This window comes from Zerene cesonia, chromosome 12, assembly GCF_012273895.1.
Source record: "Zerene cesonia ecotype Mississippi chromosome 12, Zerene_cesonia_1.1, whole genome shotgun sequence".
Classification (NCBI taxonomy): Eukaryota; Metazoa; Arthropoda; class Insecta; order Lepidoptera; family Pieridae; genus Zerene; species Zerene cesonia.
This window is the reverse complement of record NC_052113.1, coordinates 2808158-2819936: the sequence shown is the minus strand read 5'-3', so window position 1 is coordinate 2819936 and position 11779 is coordinate 2808158. Positions and strand designations below refer to the sequence as shown.

Genomic DNA, 11779 nt, shown 5'->3' with positions numbered 1-11779 from the left:
ATAGTTCCTAGGTTTTATACATTCCCGGCAACATATTATAAACAACAATATTTAAAATGTTGCGTAATAGCGAAAACTACCGCTTATAAGTATAAATATCAAAACTTTTAATAATGCACTTTATAAATTATCAACTATCAAATCTTAAAACATTATTTTTTCAAATTTGTAATATTTTACAGAATTCGTATTGAATTCATACTGAATGCCCTGACATACACGTTCATTCATGAATCTTTTGTAAGACAAAGGATAAATCGTCGAGTTATCCTTAACGCTTCGAAAAATACTATTTTTAAAAGCATTTTCTTCTATTATTATTTTCTGATATAAGAATTTTGTCGATCTGTAGTAGTTTTTATTTTTGCAGAATCTAGGTTATATTTTAGGTCTTTTTAAATACCATAACCGAAACATTAGGTAAATCTCTAGTTATATAAAAGTTCTTCGAGGAGCGTCAGAATCAAATATTAAAGAATATAACGAATAAAACACAAACCTCTAAATCAAGTATTAAATATCCATACAATTCCATTTCCATACCAAAGGTTAAAACTGAGAGCTTATATGCAGTTTTTATCCCCACAAGACCTTCGGGCGTGAAGCTAGCATTTGAACATTCAGCTGTGAGCTCAGATAAGTCACGTTGCTCACCATAGTGAATAATGTAAGGAGCACGTTTACTCTTCGTGGAGCATTCCTCGCTTGTTTTCTGAGACTGGTAAAGCAACGGCCACGGAGACTGATTGCGTCGTAACAACAGTTAGACCGAAGAGAATAAAACTAGAGAACTTTTCTTGGAAGTGCTTTATAGATAACAGCTAAGAGGGAGTAGATAGGAAATGTAATATTTGAAAGGATGTAATAGTAAATATGATAAATGTGTTACAGATGGAGTATTTATTAACATTTTGTGCAATAACTTCTTAAGTTGATATTAAATGATGACATCGATACTTATTATTTGATAGTTCTAAAAGATAAGTCTTTTAATAAAAAGAGGATTACCAATATGTTATTCTTAAGCATTTCTAATAAAAAATAGAAAAATTTTTCACTAAGAATAAAAAAATTTCTCACTAGCTATAGTGAGAAATTTTTCTATTCTTTCAAAATTTCTCATTTACAAAGCATTTCAATGCCATAAAACCAAAAATTAAGTGTAGACAGCGCTACGAAAGGCCTATGAATATCCATAGCAATTTATGTTCCACACATCAATAGCACCGATAGCATTAAAGTCATCTGGATCGTTTCACATCCTTCCAAATCGTACTATTTAGAGCTAAATTTCAAAACCCAAACAATTAAATGCAGTAAGTCTTATGATCGCGACCGCCTTTCATAAGCCCACGTTCCTTGTGAAGCTCGCAGCACACGAGCCAAGTGTTTGGGGACGAGGGATCAAAGGATTGCGTGACAAGTACAGCAGCTGCAAACATTTTCAATAAGTGAGTAGTTTGGTTGCAAGTCGGTTTGACGTTTTTTCAGGTCCAACCCTATTTTTCTTTGTACACATGTTTGTAACGTGAAGTATCAATATTGTTTTTATGCTTGATATTAAATTTAAATGCGTTTAATTTGAAGGAGCAATACCAACAAATATACTTTAATATTGGAAATCATTGTAATATAAATATTTTATATTTTATTAATACAACAGTATCAATGCAATAGTAAACTCTTAGTCTGTGTATAATAAAAATGAAAACTATTAGAAACAACTAAGCATGTATTCATATAATACATCGTTGTTTTTGAAACAATGCCTAATTAAAAATTATAGTGACGTCACATTTCTTTTTTATTCTTTCGACGTAATTTTATTATCATACACATTTGATCAAAACGCGTTAACAATGGTTGGTCAGAAACCAAATGATTGCGGCGCTACTAATTATAGTACATACAATTTAATAATTTAACGTGCAAATTATATTCACAGGGCGAATGCTACAACTCCGTAACTAAACAAATAGTTGCGAGACTTAAATTGTGGTTGCGCCTGTGTTAACTTTTGTGCAACGCGAATTATTCGTAATGAATTTATTTGCTATGTAATAATTTGTTTAAACATGTAGGAAGCAATTAATTATGTTGTTTTGCTTTGTTATTATCTATGGTGTTATAAAATAGCGTTTTCTGGATCATAAGTATGAATTCCAATACTCTCAGGTCGAGACAAGCATATATAGTACAGACAGTAAAACCTTCTTACCTTTCGGACCTTTATCCTGTGGGTTCCGAACCCTAAAAAACCTAGACAAGTAAATCTACCAAGAAGGCAAACCTCAAAAATATTTAAGGATTAGATATATATACGCTTAATTATTTTAACAATAAATATTGTATTATCTAATAAAATTATGCTATGCCCCTTCCTCACATCTTAAACTGTCTTTATATTCAATTGTATCCAATTCAGTTTAGTGGCTTAGGCGTGAAGAAGAAACAGACAGACCGAGTTACTTTCGCATTTCTAATATCAGTGGGGAGTCTGTGTAATTATAGTTGTCAGAAAAATGCTTCTCAGTACGTAATAAGTATGGCATTCTGCATTAAACAACCCCACATGTGATGTGACAATTTTATTGTACACTCTTATTAGGTTTTAGATAATGGATTGGAACATGGCACAATATACCTGCTATATTAAATAACATACGAATAGTTTTAATTATAGCAGGTTGTATTAATATAGGAAAACCGGTTTTAAACAAGTCGTTAAAGTCACAACTCGGCAACTGCTTTATTATTCAATATTAAACACAGAAGAGGACCTTAGCAAGTTTCCTAACTAAATATTTGAAGTTTCGCTCTAGCACACAGTGCTACTCGGCGGCGCTAACCTTGAATGTAAATCGTTTGGCAGCGAATTTTAAATACTTTAGTGCTTCGGTTTTTACGTCTTTTGTTAAAAGTTTTAGAGGGAAACTTGTGTGCTAGTTCTTTGTTTACTTTTAACAAATTTAACACGTATATAATAAACAATATAACATATTATATTCGTACAATACGTATGTAAATATGAAATGTTAACTAGACTCAAAATACTACCCTTTACAAGCAATATCAAGGAATGTCCTCAGTTTTAGAACTGTCTTTGCTGACTTAAGATATAAAATTTGATTTTTTTGTTTTCAATTTCCTAGGAGCTACGTCAGGGATCAGCATTATATCCCGTTTCATTCGTGCTGCGTTACGAGTTCGTGGATGTCAGCGAGCAGGGACAACCATTACTCAACTCTAAATCCGCATGCGATAGAGTTTTTAAATCAGCACAAACCTACTCTGGTAGATTCCAAGCACCGAGGGCGATATTTTACTATGGACGCGGTGGAGCGCAAAATCTGACTTGCATATTGAGGTAAGTTTATGATACATTTCATTCCAAGTATTACAACCTCCCTTTCTATATAGTACCTACAATCTAGTAAAACTTGTTTTTGTATTTTGTTTATTTCTAGGTTTGAAGCCAAACAAGGAGAGCGAGTCCAATTAACATTTACAAACACTAATTTCGGAAACAAACATTGCAGCACACACAAAGATTCTAGAACTAATCGTTGGATATGTAATAGACCTCCGAAGAGAACTATAGGAGGTGAAGGTCTCGCTCAGATAATTATTACTGAATACCCCTGGGAGGGAGTTCCCATAAAAAGGGATTGCCTTTGTACTAACCGTTCTGAGCCTTTGAACATTCACACGTTAACGGCCCCCGTGGTAGAGATTAATTTCACGGTTACTATGATGAATATTACTGAAGATTACGATGACTTTAGTTTTGAAGGTGAATACAAATTCATACCGACTGGACCAGGGGACGAGACGATTTGCTCCACGGGTTGGGGTGATAGGCGTCTTAGGGGAAATAGTGGGGAAATAAGGTTATACGATAAAAGGGAAACTGCTATTACACCAGAAATAGTTGGCGATAGACATGTTATATCAGAAAGTGTCAGGGCCGAAGTGGCATGTGTACATAGACCATGGCTTATAGAACCTGGTGGAGATGACGTCATACCTATCCAGGGAAGATATTTGTACGTAAAAATCCCTGGATACGAAATTACCACGTCAACTCCTTTCTGTACAACTCCGAATCGCTTATTCATATATGAAGCTTACGATACTACAAGATCTAGAGAAATTTGCCCCGATACGTCTAATAATCTTGAATTATACTCCCCTGGTTGGGACTCTGCTAGTACATCTTTAGAATCTTCCCTCAAACCCCACGCAAAGAGTTATGTCATAGACTTTTTGCAACATGAACAAGCTGATTACATAATTAAATGGATTGAAATCATGAAAAAGCCATCAATGGAACACGATTCTGAAACTAACGTCTTACCATCTTCGGTTTTACTTGATTGCAGATTTCAGTAAGTATTCTTATATTTCTGTATAATTTTATGGACAAAAGTGATATATTATACTAATACTAAATTTTCATTACAGCTGCCCAGAGCTAAATGCGTGTATTCCTTTAACACTTTGGTGTGATGGCAGCGCTCACTGTCCATCTGGTTTTGATGAAGACGACTCTAATTGCTCATTTCGTATATCACTGCCGCCGCCATATGTCGCCGCGGCGGCTGGTGTTGGCTTATTAATATGTGCTGTGGCAATCGCTCTTTGTGCATGTAGACGACGCAGAAAAAAAGATAAAGAATTCAAAGCGAGATTGGACGGTGCCTTACAAGCAGAAGAAAGGCCGTACGATCGGGCGAAAGTGAATGGCGTTCCGGAATCAACAAGACAGTATGCCACTGTACAAAAATACGCAACAATAGACAAATACAGCCTTAGTCAAAAATACAGCGCAGGGCTGAATGACGCGAGGTATTATGATGAAGTGGCTCAAAGGGACAAATTGGCTGATACAAGGTACGCTAGCTTAGGTCGAGGCAGAAGTAGTCGTACGGATAATAGGGGTTCTAGGAAAGCTTTGCCCGATTTAGGTTATCCTGACTTAAAAGACGGCTTTTGTTGACAATCTCCGGACCTTTTAGAGACAACCGTGTGAACATTAATAAATTTGTGTTTCAAGAAAAGACTGAAATGGCGAAAGTGCCTCCATAACAATTTAATCGATTCCTTATTAGATTCGTGGACTCTGTGTGTTGTTGAAAATTTTAATAAATAGATACTTCATCATGTGTAATCAAGCTTCATTGTAGTAAATGTTTATGTTGAATAAATTGTATTTTATTAATTTTTATACAAGTTGAATGTACGGTTTTGTGAAAGCTATTGTAGCGTCAATTCTATTGAAACTCCAATAATATGGGTCACTTGTAATATTGTATTCCCTATTAGGGCTTTATTTTTGTTTACATGTTTATAATAAGACACGTCTAATCAAATAACATATCTAATTGTACATAAAATGCTTGACAATACGATAGTAAGATACAAATTAAAAACTTATAGAATATTCTTACAGGATTTATACTAATTTCATTCGAGAGGCTTTTTATACGAGCGTATAAGTCGTTACAGTTCATACAACGGGACATATGAACACTTATCTGTAAAGACTGTTTATTGTCTTTGTTTCAAATGAAATTCATTGGAAATCTCTTAAAATCAGTGTAAATAAACCGTTAAACCTAAAACAGTTAAACTAATAATGTTCGAAACAGTTTGAATTCCTTTCTTGTTTATAAAATATAAGAATGATTTATTTTAACGTTTTAATAAGCCTCGTGTACAAATGCCCTTATTGTTTTCACTAAATAATTTTGTATGCATTGTAAGTAATTAAAACACTCTCAATGAATGTGTTGTTAACAGTAAACCACAATATTATAGATATAAAATGAAATGTGATATAGGTTGTAAAAATACTACATAAGTGTGAAGAACTGTGTATTTGATTAAATAATTTCTATATACAGATGGTTAAAAGACACTTAATATGACTGCTAAATATCAGCTGTTTTCCCAAAAAGTTCTCAATTCTACTATTATTTTTTTTTTTTTGGTTTTTTTGCTCTAGAGTCAGGGTCAGGGTTTTCAACAGATTGACATGGTTCTTTTGTGTTTGATAGAATATTGTCATAATTTGGTTCCATTTTAGAATTTGGAGTTTCCCTTGCCGGGAACGTCGCTAAACTTTGTTGTATTATAAAAAATATTACCTAAAAAAATCTATTGCCGTCATAGCCCAACTTGCATACTTTAGTCGGCATGTTATTATGATTAAAGGTTAGTTATCTATCCTTTTATCGATACTAGAATTCATTTTGCTTACGCGTAACTACGTTTAATATAAATTTAATTTATTTCAAAATTCAACCGTACGTAAAGAGAGCGGATAGTTATAGCTTAAGAACGAGAATTTAGTTGTCTTAGGTAAGTATTAAAAAAGACCTAAGACAACTAAAGTCTTTTTTTTTTAATGTTGAAACACAAACATTAAAAATAAAAGGTAATTATTAATTATTAAGTTACGATAATTAAGGTTGTGTTTTTAAACCACCTGTATAATAATAGTAACTAAAATGTATGTACTGTAATTTAATAGTATCAATAATCGAAAGTGTAAATAAATTATAGCTTAAGATTTTTAATATCTGTAAGTGATTTCCAGGTAAATGGAAAATTAAAGTCATATATAAAATACGTATTGAGTTTTATTTAATAATTCCATCAGCATATCGGATCTCTCAATAACCGATTTTGGGTTTTTATTATCAACTTATTTACAATCTGTAAATTAAATGCACATATTACCACGTTATATGGAATAATACAGATTTTTGTACTGTATACTTCAGTATCTTTAAAATTTATGACACTCATAAACTAAAATTAAACCGTAAATGTTAACCATAAATATAGTTATTATGGCTTTAATTACTACGGAATTAAGGCCTCGACAATAATAACTCACTAATTACAATTTAAGTGTTATAATTGAGCTGGAACTGAATGTAGGCTTCGTGAGTGTCCTACTTTTTTAACTGTATTCATCCGTCATTAGTGCTATTTAAAAAGTTTCTATGTGATCCCGATGTGAAATAAATTAATACATTGTATGGAAAATAGCAATTTAATGGGGATAAAGGTCTAAAAAGAATTAACATATATATAAACTGTCTATATAATATGCTCTCAATGAGTGTATTTTAAAAGCAGCGTCCATCCATAGGAGATAGACTAGAGCTATATCATAGAGGGTCTAAACGACCGCGTAGTGCTTATTTTACGAGTATTTTAAATGACGAGTTTATAAATTTGATATTTTATTATGCAAGCATGACAAATCGAATATTAATGAATGAGAGATTGATTAATTAATAAACGTAATAAGCACACACATAACGTAATAGAGTAGCTGCTTGAAAAAAAAAATGTATTAAAAATACCTCACTTTTGTAGAAAACAATTATGCAAAAAAATCTATTGCCGTCATAGTCCAACCTGCATATTTGGAATTTATTTTGCTTACGCATAGTTACATTCGATAGGAATGAATTTTATTTGAAAATTCAACCGTACGTTAACAGAGTGGATAGTTAGGACAGAAGAACGAGAATAGTTATCATGCTTATGACAAATAATCCTCGATATTTATTCATAACTGAATGAGTTTGTTTAAAATTGGCACTGATATACCAAAAATTAATAGTGTGGTATTCAAGTGAACCTACTAATCCAGCATTTAATTAAAACTTGTATAGTACCATCTGATCAGTAGGCGATGAACCATGAAAGGTTCATTAGTAATAAAGAAAAAGCAACTAACTCCTAACTGCCTTATTCAGGAAAAAATACACACGAGAGATCTCTAAGTAATGAACGTGTAGCAATCTATTAATAGACGTGTTTTACCAATAAAGTACAGAATATCAGTTATTAGAATCTAACATGAATGGTAAATAATTTATCTACTAGTATATATCATGAAAGTAACTTTTTGTGTCTATGTAATTATTTAACAGATTTTGATGTAGAATTGAATTTAGGCGCCAGTCCTTGACGTACAAGTTACGCGTTTCAAATTACAAATAGTTGACGTAGTTTATTGAATTTGTTAATTATTATTTCTTCTGTAAAAATAAACTGAACGTGATTTAAAGAGAAAAACATAATTATACTTATATTTATGTTTTTCTCTTTCAATCGCATCCAAGAAATAATTAAAATATGCCAAACTGCAGTACAATGGCTAATATTTAAAGTAAACAACCAGAACTGCTTTTAAAATGAAAGAACGATAAACGAAAGTATATCTATATTACAAAACGTCCGAGAAGAGACACCTACAGCCGAACACACACATCGACATCTTAAAAATAACCAAGTCCAACGCGCAAAATGGCAACTTACCCAGCTCCGTAATCAATATTAATTAAATTGGCGTCTCCGTTGAGCGACGCTTTACGACAAAAATTCATCAACATTTAAGCTCATCAAGCAGGTAGGTACGTCATTAATTTGTATTTGTCTCAGCGGATAATTAAATTATAGGCTCAGGCTGCATTAGCCTGTCCACTTCGTTGACATAACGAGCGCTCGGCAAACTAAATTATCTTACAGCTCCACTTCTTACTTTTATGGGACCTTTGGCGCAGGATGAGGTAATTCGTTCTCTGGACTAAATTCCTTGTTAAATACTGCTGTCAAATAATATGAGGAAAGGTACGGCGTCTGCATGGATTTTGGGAGCTGTAATGTGTCATGGAAAGGGTAGGTATGTGTTATACCTAAATACTCAACACATAATATTCTTAATAATGTTGACTTTGACTTGTGAATCAATATGTACATATTATGTTGAAGTTATGTTTTTTTATGAAAAATGTGAATTTGCTACGTTACTTTAGAATCATCATCATCAATTTTATTGGAATGAAATTCTTATTCACTATTAGTAATTTGTTGATGTACTTGTAATGTCAGCTGGCAGTGGATGTTACAGCTGAGACGCCGACTTATTTTTTAAGTTCATAAGTTTTCAACTTAAAATAATTACGAAAATTAAATTTGCGATATTTTATTTATAGCAATACCTACACATGTGCACACATGTAGTCTTCGTTTCTTTATATTCAATAAAACTTACCGTCTATTTGGATTCATTATTTTAATACACTTATAAAATAATAATATTTATAATAAATACTAATAATTACGTTTTCAGTTATCCTCGACGAAGCCCACCAGATATAAGTAACTTCAAGATAAATCATGTGCACTTCTATACAACAAAACGGCATTGAATCTGTTTCAAAAAACAAACAATGTATTCACGAACATTGAATGTTCAAATCTAATCCTTTCATCCCTCTATGCAGGAGTATTGCCATGGGATATTGCTTTATATTCACAAAGGCAGTCCCACAACGACATGTACGCACATTTTCATTTCATGTTTTTCTGTAAAACAATACAAGTCGTGAAAGGCGACAAATCTAAGCCGGGTATACATGAACGAGAATAGCTAGTGGAATATTTTTTACCATACATAGCTTGCGGTGTCGTACACACGCTTTGAATTTCCATATCTAAATGGAAAACGGCCCTACAATCAATTCTGTTCCCGCATTTCATTCGAAAACTGCACCTGGACCTACTGAAGATATGGCCTTTTTTGCTTCTGTCGGAAATGGAATTGAAAGTTACTATCTATGGTCACGTCGGTTTATATATTGGCCTTATACAATAAAGCACTGTTTATCCTTCGGTTTGTTCTTTCCGCTTCGGTGCGTTCGGATTTACGGTTAAAATTTATACATTCGTTCTATGTTTTGTAGAATAAATATTTATAGGTCACTTATCTTCAAGCACACCAGATATAAATATTATATGCTTAGAAACAATTAATAGGTGCATACGTATAAAAAATAAAATGTGTTATTTAAAATCTTTTTATTAATTTTCACATATGGATATACTTTATTGTAATTTGTTTTCTTTTAATTAGCTTTATGCTTCGCTTGCGTAAACCGTACGGGGCAGTTTCTGTTCCTGTGCGATTTCCGTATGTTCTTTCTCGGGTTTGAAACTATCTCCACACCACATTTCATCCAAATCGGTTTAGTGTTTTAGGTTATATAGATTGACCTGAGAGATAGACAGAAACAAAGTTACTTTTGGATTCATAGTAAGGATAAAGTATTCAAGAATTCATGAGGTTTTTATTTCTATATTTAGAAGCGAGGGCTTGGCTAAGAGGCACTGATACATATTACTATGCTACTAGTACACTGCAATTGTTGAAAATTAATTTGTTCTTAATTTGTGTCCACAAATCTAGGGCGATACGTTCCTCGCCGACGTCATTGGAGACAGTGAGTCATAAAAAGATGCCTCAAAATAAAACGATTTGAAATCTGATAATAAAATAAATGATGCTATTTTAATAAAGAGATTAATTTGAGTTTAGTCCTAACCCCACCTTACCTCAAAACCGGGGATTAAGTTTGTGGAATTCATATTTAATGAATTCTAGATAAACCAGCTTCTAAGCTTTGCCACATTGTAATTCCTATTTAATCCACTTTCCATGAATAACGTATAAAGCCCTATGTTTATTTTAGATAAAGGCTTCAATTTCTTGTTTACTGCTGTTTGTCATTTACTTAGGTATTTTAGTGGGCGGACCTTGTAGCTAATATTATAAAGAGTTAATCATAATAATTACAATGAAATTGTGAAAAATTAGGGCTATGAAAGACCTCGGCGAGTGTTAGTATGAGTCTTGCCAGATAATTATTTTTAACAAAAAAGTAAACCGCCTAAATTGTCAGAACTAGACCAAATTTAAATGGGACTGCATGGGCATTAGCTTTCAAATAAAAAAAATGTCATCAAAATCGGTTCACCTTGTAAAAAGTTATGAGGTAACAAACACAAATAAAATACAGTTGAATTTCAATTTCAATTTACTAACTACTCCTATTAACGATTAATCCCTATTTTTTTAAGTTGGTTGAAAATGTAACTAACGACATATAATATATCGAAAAGTAAATCTCCAAAACATATGGTGCATTAAAACTGTACATATAAGAGCATAATTATGTTCTAAATAATCCATACTTAGTAATAAAATGCTACAGTTGCAACAGGTTTCAAATGTTTTGTCGATTGTGGAAAAAAATCTTAAATGTAGCTTCAATCATTTCCAAGCAGAAGTCAGCGTAAAGTGGTGTAATTTATGCTAATAGCTCGAACACTTCAAAGCTACTCCGGGGTTGCGACAATTGAAAATTCACTATAAAAAACACTTTACGTCGATACCGATATCATCTCGATCCATTTGCTTGTTTGTTTTAAAATTTAAAATACACCTGAATGTGCTTAATACTGATTGACACATACGCCGAGCGGAAGCCATTTCACAGCGCGGATATTATGTTTGTATTAACAATCTCCGCAATAAATTGTCATAATAAAACTATCACGCGCTGCAATGAGCAATATTTTACTGTGATGTTGCTGCATATTCCAATGTGCTTCATATTATTTTGTTAATTACAAGCATTTTGGAATGCAACGCGCGCTGATAAATTCTGCTGAGTACCCAATATTGCCGTATTATAATTAGTTTCGTAGTCTGGCCGGCAATAGTTTAACGACTGTGATTTTTAATTCGATTGCTATTAAATTATTACGTGATGTAGAGGTTTCAAGTGCGAGCGCTGTGATACAGTGGAGTGACCATTTTTGATCCATTATTTACCTGTAAATTCATGAGTATATATTGGTTTTTTATTATTACTATTTCATGAAGATTCCATTCAATTTAGAAAATATGTCT

The 11779-nt window shown here is 32.6% G+C and overlaps 1 protein-coding gene across 1 annotated transcript in view; it reads left to right on the top strand.

Moving 5' to 3' along the window:
• The window catches only part of LOC119830981, a 56092-nt gene extending 49584 nt beyond the window's left edge, over positions 1-6508 (top strand). Inside the window, exons 11-13 of the mRNA XM_038354175.1 lie at positions 3153-3367; positions 3468-4388; positions 4465-6508. Coding sequence (XP_038210103.1) covers positions 3153-3367; positions 3468-4388; positions 4465-4999 — 1671 coding nt within the window. The 3' untranslated portion in view covers positions 5000-6508. The remainder of the gene's footprint in view (positions 1-3152; positions 3368-3467; positions 4389-4464) is intronic.
• The last annotated feature ends 5271 nt before the right edge of the window (positions 6509-11779 follow it).